Source organism: Aedes aegypti, chromosome 1 (genome assembly GCF_002204515.2).
Source record: "Aedes aegypti strain LVP_AGWG chromosome 1, AaegL5.0 Primary Assembly, whole genome shotgun sequence".
NCBI lineage: Eukaryota > Metazoa > Arthropoda > Insecta > Diptera > Culicidae > Aedes > Aedes aegypti.
Window position 1 is genome coordinate 147,253,314 of NC_035107.1, and position 22,730 is coordinate 147,276,043.

At 35.8% G+C, this 22,730-nt stretch overlaps 1 protein-coding gene across 2 annotated transcripts in view; it reads left to right on the forward strand.

Annotated features, from left to right (window-relative positions):
- Positions 1-349: 349 nt before the first annotated feature.
- Positions 350-22,730, forward strand: part of LOC5572170 (protein obstructor-E) — a 41,336-nt gene continuing 18,955 nt past the window's right edge. Inside the window, exon 1 of one of the 2 annotated variants that reach the window (XM_001660197.2) lies at positions 350-840. In XM_001660197.2, the coding sequence (XP_001660247.2) occupies positions 792-840 (49 nt within the window). In that variant the 5' untranslated portion in view covers positions 350-791. Of the gene's footprint in view, positions 841-2,787; positions 2,930-22,730 lie in introns of those variants that run through there. The other variant, XM_021850462.1, reaches the window with a different exon arrangement.

The following is a 22,730-nucleotide window of genomic DNA, read 5'->3' on the forward strand; positions in this document are numbered from 1 at the left end:
AAATTTGCTGTGCATATATTTGATCGGTTTGCTTTATACAAACTTTAAGCTCGTTTAAGCTGGATCAATATGAATTATTTGTTCGTAAAGGGTAAAAACTGTAAAAACTAACCTCAAGGGTAATGTTCATAATTTAAAACCAAACTGTTATTTACATTCTCGGAATATTCAAATATTTATAACCTCTACAGGTGATTGCAAGGAGGTGCCTAATACTTCAATGTTTAGTGCCTTATTGTTTAATCTAGAAGTACTTTCGATTGGTACAAACCCGCGCCAATCACCGGTTGCCAGCATACGTTTTGAATTCGGCGCTTGTACGACTTGTGCTTCGTCGTCAACGAGAGTGGTCGATGGGTCTGTGTAGTCAGACAGGCGGCTCGGAACATAAGTCCACTGGCTGATGAAAAAGCGAAACAGAGAAAAAAAAATCAAAAAGGTGAATTGCTGAAAACTGGTCAACAGACTTTGGCTATGGTTTTATTCGTAAACAGACATCGGACATCGCGGTAGTGATTTTGTGTAGAGCGCGCGCGCGTTTTCAGCCAGGACTGCTACGATCAATTTACGCCCTCCCGCCCGCGTCATCAGTTTTAGTGGTCTTAGTAGGCTTAGTAGGCTTAGTAGTAGCCGCTGCCAACTGCCGTTCGGTCTTAACTTGGCATTAGTGATCTACAAATCAAACCGTCGCGGTGTATTCAGCAGCTGTCTAGCAGCCCTATCTCCGGAACGGTAGCGCGCATCGCAGGAAGCTCAATTGCAGCAGTGTGACATTCATCCTAATCATAGGGATGAAACACTTATCGGGATTAATCCTGTGCCTTGGAGTGGCTGCATTCTGTAAGTAATTACAGTAACTAAAAGACACAAAATAATGTCATCCCGTAACCTAATTGTGTATGATTGTGCTGGTGACCGAACCGGAATGCCGATAGTGTAGCGTACGTGATTGAATAATTTTGCAATAAAATTTGAATATTTGTACATGTCTCCGCTCTCACGCTATTTCGCACATTGTGATAAATTACCATTACCATTATTCAATTCAAACGGTCTACCTCCACAAGTCCGCGACACGCGAATTCCCGTCAACTAGTGAACCTGCAGGAGTAAACAGGCGTCAAAATCACACACCTTCTTTCTGACACACCAGCACAGATTGCGTTGCAGCATTTGCGATCATTATAGAGCGATTGTAGTGTAATTGAATTGCAATATCCCACAGCACCAATTAGCTAACGTATGCTTATAGGAGTAGGATAGGCCCTAAGGACTGTGACAAACTAAATTTGAAATGTTTAGTTTCAATTTTAGGAATGTCATCGCTCCTTCGATTCTAGATCAAATTCTGAGTGTCCATAAAAAAATGAGTTCATTAGGATGATAACTGAAATTGCACAAGCCTTCAAAGTTCACATGGAAATTACTAAGGGAAAAGCAATCAATTCATTCAATCGATCACATTATTTGCCCAAGTGCTCTTGAGTGTTAGTTGTCAGACGTTGTCATATGGACTAATATAATATTCTATGGGAAGAAAAACAAACCTTTCTCAATATTCCCTGCTACTTGCCGAGAGCCACATTTTGATTGAATGTCTAGATAATTTGTTATTCTTGATTCCATAGTATAAATCATGCTGGGATGATCATTCAATTACCGTTTTGATTCATATTACGGACAGCTTCAAATTCCGGACACTCTAATTTGTATGGGAAACATTTCACACGAAATGTTTCAATTTTTGCCGTACAAAAGTTCTCACTTTCAGCTTGTTTTAATAAGCATTTTCTATAGATATCTATCAAAATTTATAATGCCCAACTGCCTTAAACGTCTTTTTAGTGGTTTGACACATGGAACTGATCATTTGACTTTTCTATCTATGATTTACTTGAGCCGTCCGGAATTCGAATCAAAGTGTCCGGAATATGAGGTAAAAGTGAGATGGCGTCCGGAATAAGAATTATGAAAAGTGCACTGATTTCTATTTATTTAAAATTATTCATGCGTCGAAATCTGCACCCTACATTCGAAAGTTAAGTGTTTCGAAGGCTCGATAACGTGGAGGAATCATACAGAATGATTAACTTTATATGTTTTATGATGAGTTTTACTTTACTGAGGCCTTAAGTGTCCGTAATATGAATCAAAACGGTACATTCAGAGCAACATTGCATTTTTGCAGTAGAACATAGTAACCTAGATTACTTTGATCTGATCCTCCCGCCAGGAGCTTATGAATAGCAATTTATTTTTAACGTCCTGCAAAAAAGTAGTCTTTGGCAATGCAGCTGCTGGGAAAGCTTCACTAAGAGAAAGTTTTTCAACTTCTACAAACAATGTTTTGACGAAGTAATAAAAGGCTGAACACAAAAGGTCGGCCTTTCTCATAGTAATTTCCATATAAACTTGAAAGGACGTATCCACAGTCAAATTTCGTCCAAATTATTTTAAACTAAGAGAGCTATTTATCATAATTAACATCGATTAGGCAAAGGGGGGCCATCATGAAGCTGGCAAAAAGTCGAAAGCAAATCTCCCAATTTTGTTGCAAATAGTCAGACATCACGTTGCGAACCTCATTACAGAGGTTTGTACAATTTGTAATCAAAATACTAAGTGCAAATAACTTTCACTTATGGTACAATTAATTCTGAAGCTTATTCTCAAACTACACTAGCATTTGAAGGATGTACAATTAAGGAATTCGAAAAGGTACAGGACTTTGAATTTTACAAGTTTAATTTGTCACAGTTCATATCCTAGCTCGGAGGAACGATCAGTTAAGAGGGTGCTACAATGAGCGTGGCAAAAACGGGTTCGTCGCTTGCTGCCGCCCGTCTCCCGCGTCGAAGTCTATTGATAGGCACGAAAAGTTGTTCGCGAATGCTAACGTGCGAAACTAGATCGCAAATTTGGCTATTTGGTACGAGAAGCTTAGCGTCTATTGTGAACGTTTAGATCTGGAGACAACTGGTAATTTAATGTGAAGGTTACCTAAACCAATGACATGAATGTGGAAAACTCCGTCAATAGAAGATTAAGTTATCTGTTCGATTGAAAGGACGTTGGAGCTTGTCGCTTGTACAATGGTTGTGCTCACAATGTCACGTACTGATGATGCAATATGTGAAATTTGTGTATCACTATAGTTTCATTATAGTGATTCACAGATATTGCTAAGAATATAGAGTGATTCATGCAAAATTCGTTACAATCTTCTATTGCCACGATTAACGTGTTATATATTTACCCAAGTAACACAGCTTGCTATATAAAAGTTCAAAATTCACGTTCTAAACATATTCGATTGTATTTTTCTTGTATTATTGACACAATATCAAGCACTTGTATAGCTAAAAAAGCGCAAAACATGGCGGCTTATATAACATCTTACATATAGATACACAAACTCATAGAATTAAAATAAATGTTAAATGGACTATTTTATAACGTACTCCCAACATAATTGAAGCTACGGTTGAAATAAGAAAATTTATTAGTTATGGTATAGTTTTTTGTTAGCAATAAATACTCACAAAAGACAAGCATATTTCAACCACTTGCTTTTGTTGATATCAAGCTCATTTCAAGTGATATAACTTGGAAAACACTTTTGTGTAACAGCAAGCTATATTAGTTGAAATATAGTTATTTGCAAGTAATTGAACTTGCAGAAAACATTTGTATTTCAAACTTTGTATGTTCTTGAGCTCGAACGAACCCAACAACATGCCTAGCGTAGTGAACTATAGAAAATTGAAAAAAAAAATGTTTGGAATTTATATGGCTTCTGAAACCCAAACAAAAATTCCAAGTGATGAAGTCGATGATCCCCATATATATGTCAAATCACAGAAACATCGGGCAAATGCGTTATAATCAGCATTGAGAGTCATATTTTCAATGCGGATTAAGATACATGGTGCAATTTTTCGTTTCATCCTCCTATAATTCATGCGCCAATGAAGTAATTAAAAAACAAAATACCAAATCGTCAAAATTGTATTTTTTTCGTAATATTTGTTTTGGGTTACAAAGAAAACAATATGGCACGAGCTTACAGTGCCGTTGAAAAATGTTTAGACAGCTTATATTACCAGCACAAATTTATTTTTCAATAAATAGATACTAATTCATCGTACGGTATAAATCCAAAGTAATGAAACATTTAAGTAACTAAAAATTGCCCTGTTACATTATATTTACAATAATGTTTCTTATCAAGATCACATAAACAAAGCGAGTTCGCATCCATTACCTTTTCGCTGCCATAGGTTAATATATTTAGCCAGTAGTGTAATATGCATTTTTTAACTCTACAAATCCACCTTTTATTTGAATATTATTTGTTATCATAACGCTCTATTTATGTACTGACTACAACCTAATTCGACGTTTATAAAAGAGCTTATCTTCTTCTTCTTTCTGGCGTTACGTCCCAACTGGGACAAAGCCTGCTTCTCAGCTTAGTGTTCTTATGAGCACTTCCGCAGTTATTAACTGAGAGCTTTCTATGCCAATTGACCATTTTTGCATGTGTATATCGTGTGGCAGGTACGATGATACTTTATGCCCTGGGAAGTCGAGAAAATTTCCAACCCGAAAAGATCCTCGACCGGTGGGATTCGAACCCACGACCCTCAGCTTGGTCTTGCTGAATAGCTGCGCGTTTACCGCTACGGCTATCTGGGCCCCTAAAAGAGCTTATAATATACGTCAATAATACACCTTATGAGCATGTTTGAAATTATCTCTCAAATAGGCTATTATTATGTATTGTGATTGTTGTTAATACACCAAAATAACTAAATTAGAGCATACTTTACAACGAATCGAAATCAATCATAACATAACATATTTGTTTGTAAATATTGCAGTTATATTGACGGACACAATCATTGCAGTAACTCGTATTTTTTTAATGCATTGAGAGCGCGAAGAATCAAGCAAGCCATAGATGGATTTGCGGCTTTCAGAAAAATAAATAAAACCTAACACTTAACAAGGCTGCTGGTAGACTGCTGGAAAATAAATGGACCATATATATATAGTGATGCGGCTGCAAAAAAAAGTGATTGAAGCTAAGCTCTATCTTTGAATGTGAGACAAAACTGACTGAAGTCGAATAATATGCCACTGAGAAAGTGCGATTAAAGCAAAACACCTGTATATCAATTAAATATCGAGGTTTCTAGAAAAAATGTACGCGCTAATCGTCAAGCAACAGTCACTAGAATTTCCATTCACACTCAGTTTGATTCAATATGTCAGCATCCAGCAGTTCCGGCCAATCGTTAAAACTCCAGCAGGTCAATATTCATAAGAATGCTTCAAAAAGATGCAGAGTGTTTTATCAATTGTGGCATTTTTACCAGCTGATGATAAGCTTTAATTGTGACCGCAACATGGTTTATGAAGTGAATATTGGAAGACGGGAGTACACAACCATTGCGAAGGTCGAAAAGAGAAATTCGGTCATGACAATGTAGCTTCAAGATGATGTTTGAATTTTGTTGACAATCATTTTAAAATACATCTCTAGAGCTTATTTGTGATTAATATATAAAAGAAAGAATACAATTCAAATGAAGTTATATAAACGTTCAAGGAGCTATAATTTTACGTAGATAGTTTGTCAATCTTTGATTCAATGTTTGGACATATTATGTTTTGAGAATACTAAATTAAAGCTTAAACATAACACAAGCAGTCACGGTTTTCGCATATAATACACTTGTACAACATCATTGACTATCTGTTGTCTAGAAAGATGTTTTCGGTGTTACTTGGGTAGGTTAAGTAAATTGAAAACTTTTTTTTTCTCTTATAAGCAGGCGAAATCAACTCACCTGTAAAAAATCTGAACTGCTACGACAAATGAAATGTAATATGTTACATGTGAATAAAATCTTAAATTTGTTTTACCAAATTAGGATGATAGTGTTGTCTAATAACAAACAACACCAAGATATATGAAATGAATGTAATGTTTGGAATGATACTAATAAAGAAATTCAAAAAAAAAACGTTTCCGTTTGATAGTAAACTTGCAAACTCTACTGCCTCCTCTATGTGTGCAAGACGATCCTATCCTACTCAGAATCCTTCACAGTCACTCTGATTCACAGTCCTTCTGATTCGAAATCCGAATTCGACTCAACTCGATTTTTCAAACGGATGCAGAATCAGAACCTAGTTGACTAAGTTATTGAGATCAATTTGATACCACTCAAACCAATACTGAAAAGTGCTTCTTTTCGATACTGTTATTAGTGCTGAAAAGTAGCACTTTTAAGGTGATTATAAAACGAAGCCAAATTTTGAATTTTAAAGTGCACAAGACTGGAGTATCTGACAACAGTTCGCGTTGAAAATCAATCAAATTGCTTGCTTGCTGGTGGTGACCAATGGGACGCTGTTTGATTCTTAAGTCTTGTGCTCTTGAAAATTTGAGGTGTGCTTCTTTCTCCGTTCCTCTTGATAAAAAGCAAGGTTAGTTCACTCCCCGACTCAGGCTACAGAGTAAAATGCACACATCTTGCTAAAAAGTAGGCCGATATGCAACGGAATCGCAAAACAAATACCGTAATCCAGGGTAACATTGATCGGAATAACTCATTTCGTAAAAAGTTCGTATCATCATTTATTGATGGAACATTTCCGAATCATGAATGGTGCTTCTCTTTCTTATATTCATGAACTAATGAAAGTGAAGATTTTTGCGAAAATTGCGTTTACCTTATGTGTAAATTTGTCAACTTTTCGAAACAATGATTCCAATGGGTAAGGATGACCCTACCGAAGAATTATGTCTCACATAAGTTCTGCAAACGATATGAGCAAGGAAAATGCGGTTCTTACTAAAAATGGCTTCGCCAAAAACGATTCCGTTGTCAAAACTTTCATAAGTGTGCTCAATTAGGCAAAATTAACGAATTACTGCAAAGAATATAGAATTCCGTTAGGAAATTGCCTACCTTTGGGCGTATTCCGTGTTTCGGAGTGTTTTTATTTGTAAAATAACTCAAAAAGTTAATGACTTGGCCTTCATATTCGGCTTTGTGGGCCATTATTTAAGTAAGTAACGACATTTTCAATATTACCGAATGTTGTTTACATAGGTGATCAATGCTTAAATCTTCCAAAAAACAAACGCAGTATGTAGACACGAGCTATGGTTGGCAGTACTTGTTTTAAAAATATAAAATTTGCAGCATTTGCATTTTCAAACGAAATATTTAAGAAATATTTAAAAAAAATGATCAATGTCACCCCGGATTACGGTATTTTAAATTATTACAGGTAGTCACATTCTGGTGTGTATACAGTGAATCCTCCATGAGTCGATATTGAAGGGACCATCGACTCATGGAAATATCGAATCATGGAACAGCAATCCTTTGGAAAGCGCTTCTAGGGACCATCATAGTAACCATGAAATTCTGTTTTTAGTATGGTTCCATGAATCGATATCGAGTCATGGAACATCGACTCATAGAGGTATCACTGTAATTAGTTATCCATTAGTAAAAGACGTTTTAAAGGCCCATTTTTTAAACTATGTTTGGTGTTTTGAAATCACTTTTAATTCACTATTTTAACACTATTTTGATCTTCATCTTAAATTGGTTTTCACATCAGTTTTTAGTATGAAATCAACGAACGGAGTATACCACGCAACGCAACTATTTGGCCGCTATTTTGACCATTTTAGTCACTAAAGTCATTATTATTTTGTGAAACAATACCATCGATAGTTTTACTTAAAATGGGATGGTACACAAATTATGTCACGCTAAATTTCCACTTTTTCGAACCCCCCCCCCCCTTTGTCAAACTTTTTGTATGAGTTCTCCGAAAATTTTGTAAGGCTTGTCACGCTTGGCTCGACCCCCTCCCCCCCTTGGAGCGTGACGTAATTTGTGCATGACCCCAAAGTAGTACTATACTAAACTTTAAAAAAGCATATGTGATAAATTTGTTTGAAAAAAAATCAATTCTCGTCTGGTCAACACAGACCCTACATTTTGTTTTTGTTGAAAAATAACTAGTAAAAAATGTTTTTATCAAAATCTTTTGTCGTGTTGAGTTCAAGTACATTGTATCAAGGGTGTTTCACATAAAATTCGAAAAATCTCGAACTTTTCTCTCCACATAAGACAACATCACGAAGTTATAGCTCGTCAGGTATTTTAAATTGTAATAAAAATAGTACATTTCAGATTTACGAAAGGTCAATCCCTATTCTCTTGGATAGACAACTTTAATTTTTGATTCACTCATGTATTAACGTAAATAAAAGGATTTGTTTTTGACCATTTTCAAATCGACCACGGATGGAATCTTATTGATAGTTCCAATACAAATTTACATGCTTAAGTTTAAAATTTCAATTAGCAAAAGTGATAGGACGATCAATTATCATATCGTCGCTGATAAATAGATTTTTTCAGATTTTGATTATACTCACTGTCAGAAAGAAACAAATTTTGTAAAACAAAGTCGCTCAAAAATAATGCGATTTGTGCAAGACCAATAAGAGATGCTTCAAAGAAATGTTACGTAATCAACACATTAATAATTAAATTATCCATTAAAATATCGCAATCTACTCTTGGTGGGTATAGTAATCAAATGAGTAAACATCAGATTTTTATCTTTACTAGTCTTGAAATGACAGTATGGTGAAGTCGTGCCCATACTTTCTGGGACACCCTATAGATCGCTACTTGGAATCGTTTTGGTGTCTTATGTGCGATCATGCCTTAAAGTATCGATACCAACTGGAATCATATGAATACTTTTTGTTAAAAAGAAAACATAGAACAAAAATGATTTTGGTAATCATTTGTTCAAGGATAGCACCGTTTATTTATTTAAAAAAAAAATACTTTGCAATGAAACAATACCATACCTTGATACTTTCTTGAATGAAACAGGTTTTTGAGTTTCTTAACGTTACGACACCAGCTTTTATAATAATGTACATGAGAAAGTACTTATTGGATTCAAGTAGCTTTATTCGATACCTACTTGCTATCGCACTGAAAAGAAACGATTTAAATTTTACTTGGTACAGAATCATATTTGCTAGGATCGATTCATGTGTGTAAAAGACTTTTATCTTAAAAAATATTTCATTTAACGCAAAAAGTTCAAAATAATTAAAAATTTGACTATTTGTCACATTTGACATTTTTGACAGTTCTAAGTTAATACCGTGGAAAGTCTTCAAATGATAAACGCTTTCGACCAACTTACTGAAGTATGTGATATCGTTCTAGAAAATTATAAAAAATACATTTTTTTACACACTGTCAATTGTATGATAACCGCATAACAGTAACATTGTGATTATACATGGGCATCATAATGAAGTAGCTATGATATTTCGATCAGATTTATTTTCTGACTATTGACCTACTACGCCATATGAGCTGTACAAAATGTCTGCCTTGTATAATTATTGTTGAGTAGAAGGTAATTTTTAGAAATTTAAGTTTCTTTCCATACTGACAAAAATACACAATTGGTACACCATTTACTCAATGCCTACTTGCGATTATGGGCAGTGCTGTGCGATGAAAATAATTAGAGTGGTACGTCTGTTTGTCTCTGACTGTACCTTACAATGTTTTTCTTTAACGAATCAATAGACAGGAAGTCGATAGGACAAAATGTTGAAGAACAAAAATGAAGGGACAAAAAGTCGAAAATCGTTTTTTAAAGGAAGGAAAACATTCCCACCTTCCTTTGTTTTTTAACATTTTGTATATCGACCTTTTGGCCATAATCCAATTAAAAGTGATGTATTATGTTCATAAAATGGTATTTTGTATAATATTATTTTTTAAATAACTGTTTTTGAGGTTTGAATTATTATTAGACCTTTAAAAAATCGAATATTGAAAAATGAGTAAAATTTACAGATACAAAATGTTTTTAGCGCTGATATATTCTTTGGTACAATTCTTATGACACAGTTAAAAAAATATATTTAATAAATTATCACCCAGCATTAAGTAGCAAATTGAAAAATGAACGAAAACAAGCTGATTTTTAATTTAAATTTTCATTTTTTGATGTTCGCTTTATAATTTGCAATATCGATCGATCGATATTTTGCTCGAAGTAATAGGGAGCATGGAGAAGAAAGCAATGAATACTAGATGGATAGGTACCGTAAGGGAACGGCGAGAGAAATTGGATTAGATGTTGAAGAGGGCATACGATATGAAACAGTATTACTTGAAACGTCCTGCCTTGTGGCTAACGTCCCCTATGGAAACGGCTTGGCATGTTGTTCGAATAACACTCCCAAGACAGCTATTTATTTCAATAAGCAAACGTTTTTGAAGCAATATTTTTCCTTTTTTTTCTTAACCCGTTTTTCGTGGCGTATGAAATAAACATATTTTATTATTTTTTGACCCAATGGGGAGATTTACAGGCAAGCTGACTAATATCGATTAATAGTGCATTTTCAAGGTAAAAAAAAAATCTTCAAGTTTCAAAGATTCAACAACCTCAAATGAAGAAAGAAGCGATATATTTTAGTACTAGAGGTAAAACATTCCAGTGGGGACGTAATACCAAGAAGGAGAAGATGAAGAGGGTTATGTGCTTGGGAGTAGCAAGCGCATGACGGATGGTTTGCAAAGAAGCAGTGTACGGATGCGACGTCTTTATTGCATGACACCGATGATAGATTGACTCTGTAAAACCAGTACCGTAAAATCGGGTGTAATTGATCAGAAGGGTGAAATTGATCATCGTATCACACGATTTTATTTACTCGTAATGGAGCTCAAATATTGTAAATGAACGTTGCTTGTCGTAACTATTGTCGAATTGTGTGTTGTGAAGTTTTTTGCGTTAAAGAATGTTTATTACTATGAAAAGAACGTAAAATTTCAAAATCATGCACGGTGCAGTATTGACAAACACCTATGCACTTCTATGTATAAGCAAGGATTTAAACATGGTATAGACCTGAAAGTTTGTGAGAATGCTTGAGATATATCCCCAAACCAGATTTCATCACCAAAACTCGTACCAATTGGCTCATATGGTTGAAATAATTGAATTTCTGTTAGATATCATTGAATTCCTTAGGAAATTGCATACATTTAGACGTTTCAGCGTAATTCTTGAAATTTAACTATTCGTTATTTATATAAATATTGCATTGTTAAGAATTTTACAAGCATATTCGGATTCATGGTGCTCAAATTTATCATATAGAGTTGTTTTGGAAACTAACAATAATGGCATTGACAAGTGATCAATTTCACCCCGAAATGAGATCCTCTGATTTTTTATTTTAGAGGTATTTGTTACTACTAAAATTACATTTGTTAGAAAATTTCGGTACATAAGTCGACGAGGCTCACCTTCGTACTTGTTTTCCTGCTTTTAGTTGTTTGGGATTGTTAACATTATAGAAAACAGACTAGAAAAATGATCAATTTCACCCGAAATTACGGTAATGTAATGATTACTGAAAGCACACCTTCATATAAGTCGGATTGATCCAGGCGAATGATATTACTATCATGGAAATGAAGGGTAAAATCTTGTGTTAACTGTTATGTAATGTAATTACCGTGATCCGGGGTAACATTGATCATTTTTTTTAGTTTTTCTTAAATTTTTCATTTCACAATACAAATGTTACAAGTTTCATATTTTTAAAACAAGTACTGGCACCCACCGCTCCTAACTATGTACTTCATTTTGTTTTTCGAATGATTTAAACATGTTTAAATAAATGTTTTAAGTGATATTTTGATTCAGCTGATATGGGGTAACATAATAGAAATATAAGTGGTAGAACGCTAGTGGCGCTGTAATCACAAAATAGAATCATTTTATTAATACTTTCTATAGAAGTTTTCGATTGTTTGTTTAGTGCCATGTTGTAGAGAATGTTTTATTATGGTTGAAAAATTTGATTTGACACTTATAGACCCGGTACTCAGACTGTCAGAGCGTGGCAAACTAGATGTTGGTCACACGAACAGTCGCGACATTGGCCTTCTACGGCTAATGCTTCTACTGGTAACATTGATCACCCAAGTAAACAACGTTCGCTAATATTGGAAATGTCGTTACTTACGAAAATCAGGGCCCCTGAAGCCGAATATGAAGACCTAACTCTTGCAAGTCATTTACTTTTTGAGTTATTTCAAAATTAAAAACACTCCGAACCGCGGAATACGCCTAAAAGTAGGCAATTTCCTCAGGAAATTCTACATTCGTAATAGTAATTAGTTAATGTTACCTTATTGAATAAACTTATGAAAGATTTGACAACGGAATCGTTTTCGGCGATGCCATTTTTAGTAACACCCGCATTTTCCTTGATCACATCGTCTGCAGAACTCATGTGAGACATGAATTTTCGGTAGTGTCAGTGAAAATGATAGAAATCATTGTTTCAAAAAGTTGACAAATTTGCGCATGAACTAAACGTAATTTTTGCATAAACCTTAATTATCATTAGCTTATGAATATACGAAACAGAGGCACCATTCATGGTTCGAAAATGTTTCATTAATAAATCTTTATTTGAACGTTTAACAAGATGAGTCATCCCGATCAATGTTACCCCGCTGATCAATGTTACCCCGGATTACGGTACGTTAATGTAATGAATTCATTGCAGATAAAATTTCAGGTGATTTGTAGTTCGTCATTCAAATTTCAGCCTATTCAGACTGCCAGAATCTAGGATACAGAGCCCCTTACTTACATACTTGGGCATTTCGTATGAGAAAACAACATTACATTACATTAATTTACATTTTTCCTGAGATAGATTAACTGACTTGTACTTTTTTCAGAGAAACTCATTTATATCTGACATTGTATAGCCCATGTTTAACAATGTATAACAGTTTTAATAAAGTATATAGTGCATAATACAAAGTACGAAGTACAAAGTAAGAAGTACCATTACCATTACCATTCTCAATGTGCATACATTGAGATCACAAAATTTTAAAGGCAACAATGGCGCCGGCCACGTCCTAACGGTCATCGGGTAAAGGTAGATATGTTAGTTAAACAATCATTGTTACTTGAAACGGAATATACCTCTGCATCTCCACAGTTGTCATGGGAAGGACATTGGGTTAGTAAGGATCTGGGAGGCCCTTTGGTTGATGATGCGATCCATGATATATTCACGACTAACCGGATTCGCGTTATTTCGCTAATACGCATTACAAGCCAAAGGTGTGTACTTCCGGTCCATCGCTCTTCCCCTTAGGAGTAAGCGACACAATTGATGAACCAAACACTACTCCGAAGTATAATGTAAGAAGTACATAATACAAAGTAAGCAAAAAACTAAGTTCGAACTCACAGTACAAATTAGAAAGTTCAAACAATATTGTACAAAGTACCAAGCACAAAGTAAATTTAAAAGTTAAGCTCATTTGAAGCAAATTATAATCTATGGGGTCTGTTTAGAAAGCAGAATGCATACTCACTAATCAATGCGTAACTGTAAACGGCAAGCAACACTTCTATAATGTAATGGTTAATTTCCATTCTTGTCACTCCTCATGATTGATGGCCTGCAATAATGTCATCGCCTACATAACATCATGTTATTCGAAGCTATTTGAAATATGAATCAGATCGATAGCTCCATTAGCTCACATGACAAAAACCACTCAGCCATTACGACACGATCAATAACGGACCTCAGCTCCTTGAATTGCATCCACCAAACGAACAAAGCGCCCAGAAGCCGGTTTGTCTTGTATCAACTTTAGGCGTTAGGAAGTCGTTTACACAAATGGAACTTCAAATTCCAAGCTGGTGGCATTTAAAGGAACATGCCGAGTTTATACTAATCCAACAGGGTTGATCTTTACCACCACGCATGCCAAACGAGTTTTGTGCGAGTTGAGTTGACGACTTCGAACATTTTCAAATGGCATCATCATCATTATCACGTATGAAGGCACAAGTGTGCGTTTGCCAGTGAAAATTTGAACCATAAATGCCGGCTGAAGGTTGCACTTCGAGTTGCAACTGACCACGTTGCAGCAGTCGATTGAACGAATGTTTTCGCTAATGGGCAGTAGGTTAATTTGATGCTCAATGAATCGTACCGAACCACACAATATTGCCCCTTTTTCACAATTCAACGATTGCATACATTGTTTTTACGCAAGGATGATCTTCACCGGGGTAGTTGTTGCGAACAATAATAATTTGTGCTTTATTTGCCTCTAATTAATTGAATAATTTCGTCCAATGTGCCATTAGCGGTGAGCGATGATGTCCTACCGTTCGATGGGGTGTGCTTATAATACTTTCTTTGGATTTACAATATTTCACTACGGCGAGATAAAAAGTCACACACTGAAGAAGTCTGTAAGTCGCAGACGAAATAGGCCTATCTGTCAAGATAAGCAACACATATTAGAGTTTAAAGATATTTGCTGGCCTTACTAGTGATTTTAGTATTTTATTTTTTGCAAAAAGTGAAGTGTTAAAGTTCTATTAGTAGTTTTAAATTCCACGGGTCTTATCTTGCTTGGTGGTACCAGACCTTGGTGGTGATCAGTCATACCACCAGCTTAGAATAACAGTTGTTGTGCTACTCCGACAATCCTCAAGACGAGAGATATTGAAGACTAAGGGTATAGTTTTTGAACAATTTTAGTAATTTTGCCATTGCATCTAATTAACTAAACTCCTACAAAAAAAACAACTCATAGCCCTGGCAGGTTATTGTACTTCCCAGAAATGGTTACTACCATCGTTCATCTATTTCCTGCAATCGTAGAAAAAAGTGTTTGATGCGTTTTTGGAGTTCAAGACTTATTCCGAAACCCAGACCGGTAAGAAGTTGTAGTGCCTGCGCACTGATAATAGCGAGGAATATGTCGGTAAGCATTTTGCGGAGTTTCTCAAGACAAGGAATTCGTCACGATCAGTGATTCAAATTGTCATCAAAACAGACAAAAAACAAACGACAAAGCAAGCTCGCTCACAACCGTTTGTCCCAACTGTTGCGGTTAAGGATACAATCAAAAGCAAAATTGTCATGACAATCACAGAGCGCAACATTGTTGCAAGCTTTCCAACTCACGATTAATCAGTTATTTTAAACACAAAACCAAATTTGTTTTATGGGCGCTGTTCGATAATGTGGCAATGTCTACCAACGCAGGGAAAGTTCTTAAAAATTGCAATGCGAAGCCTAGAAAATCGCTGCGCACGTGGTCATTGATCATTGTCATATTCTGTTCAAGTGGTGATAAACTGATGTTGCGTAATAAAATTGTTGCAACAAGAATAGGAGATGACAATGGCTTTGTTTCTGCGTGTTGGGTTACAATTGATTCACTGGTCACGATACAACAATGCCTCGCAATCCAGAGCAAAACAGGTTGGCTGAACGCATGAACCGGACGATTCAGGAGCAAGCAAGATGCTTGTTTTTCGACGGTAAGTTGAAGATGCGATGTTGACCAGAAGCGGCATCGACAGTGGTTTACCTAATCAACCGAGTTAAACCATTCGAGAAGTTTACGGGAAGAAACCGGATTAATCGAAACGGCGAATCTTCGGAGCAAGAGCAATGGGGTACGTTTCTAAAGTCATGCGCGTGAAGTGGGACCCCAAGTCGGTACCGTGCATTTTGATCAGCTGCTCGGAATGTTCCAAAGCATATAATTTGTACGACACAGAGAAGAATCAAGTTTTTGAGAGTCAAGACGTCGTGATACTGGGCGAGCGACTAATACAGGAGTCATCGAAGACGGAAAATGCGGATTTAACTGTCGACCCGATGGTTTTTACGGAAGTTGATCAGCAAGGGATCGTTAATGGCGAGCGCCGGTTGAATGTGATTAACGATGAACACGTGGTTGTCGACTCGAACGAGGATTCCGGCAGTGTAGAGAGATATAGTGAAAATTCGACGGTGGGGGATCCAGTGGCTCTTCTAACACACTATCATTAGAAGAGCCACTGGATCCGCAGTAATCACTTGCGCTCCCCTCACAATTCAACAATGAGGCGCAGTCAGAGGGAGTGCAAATTTTCAGGCAAGTATGCTGATTTTAAGATAACATAGAGTGTCCTGCCTTAAATATTTTGCAAATCCACGGAATGAACACAGTCAAATACGACATGATCCACATGTTACACTCAAAGGAAGTAGCTGTTGAATTGCAACACGAAACTGGACATAGTGACTGAGAGCGCCCAGTCCAAAGCAAGTTGTTTAGTACCATCGATAACGGAAACCATCTTTAGCCGGAATGTATTCCGCAGGTAACCCAGGATCCTTCCTGCACCGTAAGCACTGAATCGCGAAGACCGTGACCAATAGATTGCGACAATGCAGTCAGAGTACGAAGCGTTGCATTCCGGATGGAAAGCGTTGAAGAACAAATGGGTGTTCTATATCAAAAACGCTACGGATAGTTCTGTAGAGCGTTACAAGGCGAGACTTGTAATCAAAGGTTTCTCGCAAGTTAAAGGGGTGGATTACAGTGAAACATACTCTCCTGTTGTATGCTAAGCCACAGTTCGACACCTTCTAGCGTTGGCCACGCAAATGGTTCTTCTAGTCATTTGGTAGACGCTGTGACAGCTTTTCTTCTAGGCGATGATATTATATATCAAATTCCAAGACTATGCTGCTCCAAAGATGCAAACCTTCTTCTCACTGAAGAAAACTCTGTACGAACTCAAACAGGCAAGCAATAGCTGTTCTGAATAACTATTTACTGAGGCTTCCGATTTGGTATCTAACAGAATCATCAGCGCAACTCCAACCCTCAAGAGCACATGGACAAACACTATAACCGATTGAATGAATTGCTTTCTTTTTCCATATTAATTTTCATACAAAACTGTGAAGGGCTTGTGCAGTCTTATTTTTAATCCAAATGAACTAAAATTTTGAGGGGACACTCACTATTTCCTCTAAAAACGAATAAGTGGTGTGGTGCAAAACCGATGTTTTGAACCACCTTAATAATCACGTTGAAGCTTTGTGTACGAACTTCAGTAACCGACCCGAAATTACAAACGACTTACGTGAGATTTTGGACTTTCGAAACCAAACTACTACTTACACCACTCTGTTACAAATAGAGACAAAGCGATCCTAACTACACACTCAATCAGACTATGAGCGTTTGGTAAATAAAATCACCGAACTGATCAGTAATTTAGAAGAACACCGATTATTCGGTAATAGGGTCCTAAAGGCCTGTCCCAATTTTAGTGCCAAACGCTTAAGTTTAGGTCACAAACACATGTTTACTCAATTTTTTAATGTTTTTCTTTTGTTTAAGCCCAAAAAAAAAATTTTTTAGATTTTGTCACACTCCTTGGCTTAAACTCAAATTTTGGGTGTATTTTGCTTTCCGTGTCCCTTCCGAAATGCCAGATAGGAACAACCCCAGTGTTAAAACGAAAAGCCCTGTGGTGTTTTTGTCGATTAAGCGAACGTCAAACATGATCAAAAGTGTCAAGGTTCATTTATGGACCCAATTGTTAAATTAAAGTTTAAATATGATATAGCCGTTATTTGAGCGGGAAAAATTGCTAAAATAGTTGCAGTAACATGCTTTTTCGTGTCATTAAATAAAAACAAGATTTCATTAAACATTTTAGAATCCAATTCAGCAGGTTTTGACAGCTACCGAACTAGGGTGAATTCTACACGGAGCCGCAAATCAACCCAACTTTGACTTCTTTTGACGCAATTCAACTCTTCCGTGGGATAACCCAAATTTGGGTTAACTGATATATCATTAGGTTGTTTCCATTTGACAGCGGCAAAACAAACAACTCAGTGCAATAAAAATCTACCCAGCGTTAGCTTTCAAACTCACTGTGATGGGTTAAAACAACTTAACGTTAGGTAAACTCGAAAGAACCCAAATTTGGCTTATTCCATTGAACTTCGACGCTAAGTCGGTGCTTCTCTCTCTGTTTTTGACAACATTGCTGTTGCGAGAGAGGCAAAACAACCCAACCGTGGGTAAAAACTAAATGCAATTTACCCAAATTTAAGTAAAAATAACTTATTTTATGGGTAGTCTGATTTCTCCGTGTAGATGATCTGTCAAAAAATTTACCGAAAAATCTGTGATTTTTTTTTGTATTACTGAAAACTGTAAAATCTTCAACTGATCTTTCGGTAAAATGTGGTTAGATTACCGACTTCAGTAATGTACACACTTAGATCAAATTACCGAATCCGGTAATTCATTTACCCAAATCTCAACAGCTGAACGATCGGTAACCGGTTCGGTAAACGAGCCGATTACAGATCATTCGGTAATCTGCATATTTGAGCTCAGTTGTTAAAACAACCGACTTGTCGGTAATCGTTTACCGAAGAGCTGTAGACACGGTGCACGGATAATTTTTCTTGGAGCCTTGTTTTCTCTCGACGGGTTTCATGCTTGCGATTCTTTATTGAATAAGTGAAATCAACATGTAAAAATAAACAAAATTTGCCCACTTAAACTGCAGCGATGAGACAAAACCGCTGATGGGACCGATTAGTAGAAGCATTAACCTAAGAATGCTAATGTCGCTACTGTTCGTGTTACCAACATCTAGTTTGCCACGAACTGACAGCGTGAGTACAGGGCCTCAAAGTGTCAGATCAATTTCGACATGGTATTAAACAAGCAACAAAAAACCATAATTTAAGGCAATAATAATTAAAATCAATTTTGTGACAACAACGCCACTAGCGTTCTATTACTAATATTTCTATTGACCAATTCCACTTTATTTATCGGAAACACAAAGCGGGATGCTCACGGAAAACTGCAAGGGAGCCGCGGACGCTGACAACAGAACTGCAAAAAACAATGTTAGTGAGTTCATAGATAAACATTTTTACACAACCATAAACTCACCTCCATCGTATTTATCTATCCAGAAAATATTTGAAATACTACCTCAATTTCGATTTGTGAAATTTCATGAACATGCCACACCCGGAAGAAAAATGTACATGACTGATGGACGCTGCCATTCGTTCAAATTACTGAAGTCGGTAATCTAACGACATTTTACCGAAAGATCAGTTGAATATTTTACAGTTTTCGGTAATACAAAAAAATCACAGATTTTTCGGTAAATTTTTTGACAGATCATCTATAATTCAACGTAGTTTGGTAGTTTTGTTTCTAATAAGCTGTCAAAACTTGCTGAATTACCAAATAATCGGTGTTCTTGTGAATTACTGATCAGTTCGATGATTTTATTTACCGAACGCTCATAATCTGATTGAGTGTGTAGCAATTCAGTGCCACAAATAGGCATGCATATTTAATTATTATTCAATAATGCCAATAATGGTAATGACAGATGAATATAAATTTTGCTGCCAGTGCACAAAGCTAAAATAGAAATTGCACTGTAGTTTGATGATTCTTTCGCGAGAGTTGTGCCTTCAAAGTTTTCGTAGTTATTGAATTTAGATTCCATGCTGTTTCACCTTAATTTATATGATTGTTTTATAAATGGAACGGAAACAAAGTACAAGAAGCAAATATACTTCATATTTTCTGTAAGATTCATAGCATTAGTTAACGATTAAGTTTATCTTAATAATTCAAGAACTAGTCTACGTCATATAAAAATGGGTAAACATACATGTGTGAATAGCTTGAAAACTAATTGTCTCAATCAAACCGTCTTAGTTTTGCTATGTTTGCTTATATCTTCAAAAATATAATAAGATATTTTTCTCAACATAATTTATAGAATAAAAATTGTAATTGAACATAATAATAAACCTTCGAAATGTTTAGAGGAATACCGAATTTAGAACTATACTTTTTAATTCCACTAGAATTTGTATCCTTCGACAGATACGCGTAATTCGACCTCCACTATAAGGCCTATCAGAGTCGTGTATCAGACTTAAAAATTAAGTTATTTTTTTACAGACACCCGCCAACCTCTTTCACACATAAATAAAAAGTTGTGTTCAACACATACACTATCACTATCACATAGCCCTCCTTCAAATGATACTTAAACGATATTTTTGTAGAGGTTGGTAACATGGAACTGATTATTTTCAATAATCCAGTTATTCATTCATTTTATTCCAAGAATTTAAATTTAAAAAATTCAGTCTGCGTAAGCAACTTTCCTAAAAATTCATGTAAATTTACATCATATGTGCCCGACATATTGGAGCAAGAAAAATATGGTAAATTCAAGTCCAAAATAACGCAATCCCATCACATTGAACCTAATGCCATCAAAATGAACTTAATCTTATTCGGATCACAATGAGTTGCAGGCCGTTAATTAACAAAAATGACGCATTTTTAAGTTCAAATAATTCCCAAGTAACAATTCCACAGCAACTTGGCTTTCGTGTGGATTTATTGATGTTTTATGACAGTTACGTGATTGCAATCTGTATACGGTAATGGGAGGATAAGTTGCAACATTGACGATGTCCTCAAGGAATTTCTATGAATCGTGAAGTTCTTGAGTTTCCGATGAAGTTTTATCCTTGAAATTTCTATTGGGTGATTCCTAAAAACAATCCAGTACATTCTTGCATGGATCTTTGGAAGGATTTGTATTCATCTTATGATGGGAGAATTCCTCGAAAATGCTCCCGGAAAGATGACTTATATATTATTGAGAAATATTTTCAATTCATATCTGAAAATAAAGAAAGTTTAGTTGAAGGAAATCGTTTATAATAATATACTTTGATAACAGCAACATCAGCAGTGACATTTTGACGATCAATAAGTAAACCACACAATGGTTGCTACAACCATCAGATATGGAACCACAGACTTGTTTGTTCGAACCGTGTAATATATGGGCGAACAGTTCGTTCATACAGAACCTCGAACAGTTCGCGCGAATATTGAACGAATTTTTTGAGCGAACTTTCGTGCATTGCGCGCACTGTGTAATCAAGTCTTTAGAGGCGACATTTAACGTAGCCAAAAGATGATATTTTGTAATTCGGCTCTTGGCTGTTTTCAAAACTTTTTAGAGCCAAAACATAAAGTCAAAATTTTGTGGCTACAAAACCAGCTTTATTGCAGCATACAATACCTTATTTCAACTGCTTGCCGTGGCTGAACGACTCTTATTTGTTACGGCTATGATAAAAGACGTATATAATACAGCTTGTTGGCAAAAAAGCCGCTTTTAAGCTACATGACTTCAACTTGGTTTCGGATGACTTACCTTATTTATACCTCCAAAATCAGTATTTTGACTCATAGGATCCGAAAACACCATTAGCATAGCAAATTAAAGACATGTCACACCAATATAACGTCACCAATATTGCGTTCTTACTAAAGAACACTTATTCCTAATGGGAAAACTGATATCCGTTTTCATTTTTTGGGTAAGTATATTCTTCGAAACAGCACGCCCGAACTGTCAAACTTTGATACCGTTTTGTCTCAAATTCCGAACAGACTCATATTCCGAACACTCGGTTTTTGTATGACGATTAGGTTGAAATGTTTCGCTGAAATATGTCACCAAATAATAAGGAAATGGCAATCAATTGCAATTCAATTTTAACGTCTCCAATATAATTATTATTTATTTCGAATTATTCATTCGAATACGATTTATTCGTGCTGTTCGGAATTTGAATCAAGATGTTCGGAATATGAGACAGAATAAACACAGTGTTCGGCATTTGAATCAAAATGTTGTTCCATACTTTTACGTTGAATCAATACTAAAACTAATTAAACCAACATTATTATTGGTACACCCAACAGCTAACAGTTAGGCTTTGCGAAGAAATTAAAATTTACACAAATATCATCCAATTCATGCCAATCAGATGCACTTGAAGTCACTGTTGGCCTTAAGTGTTCGGAATATGAGTCGAAACGGTAAATGCTGCTGAGTTACCATAAAAAGCGAAAAAAAGCTGAATCATCTTCAATCAGCATTTATTTAGGCAATTTTAGATCCACAAATGCCGAATCATAACAGTGTGCCCTTATTAATGTAATTATGATAACAAAACAGCATTTGTCAATAACAATCAATCAATTATGGTTCCGCCATATTAATTTCACTCCGGTTGCCACAACTTCACTATTTTCAAAACAAATTTTCTCCATGAATTCGTTCATAAAATGCTACGGTTCTATGATTAAACTGACTAAATATAACTTGTAGCACAATTACTGCCCAAACAAACCAAGAAATTCTGAATATGGTTTATTCTTCTCCTGGCGGTTTCTTTTAGCAAATGCTAAATAACTTAAAATATACCACTTATAATTTAACTTCTTTTTCATCACATTTCACAGTAAATCTCACGCGGCACTAAAGAATTGAACACTTTATCAAAATAAATCACTTCAAATATTTAGCAAGCACTAAGAAATAAATTATCACAGATATGTTTTCAATCTTATTTTGTTTTGTTTACGTTAGAACAAATCCGTCAAGATCAACGTTATGATAAAATCATTTTCAAGATGAAGCGACATGCATCTAGAACAGGTGGCCTCAAAATAGCTACCATAAATGCTGTTTTGCTTTATTAGTGTGGCATAATTATACACTTCATCACCTCTTTCAGAGTGGGCCAACTACCCCATTAAACATTTGACAGTTCAACAGCCGACTAAATTGGTTGAAAAATCGGTCAATTGTTGTACCGACGCTTATGGAAGTTTAACACAGCGATCAACTGACTA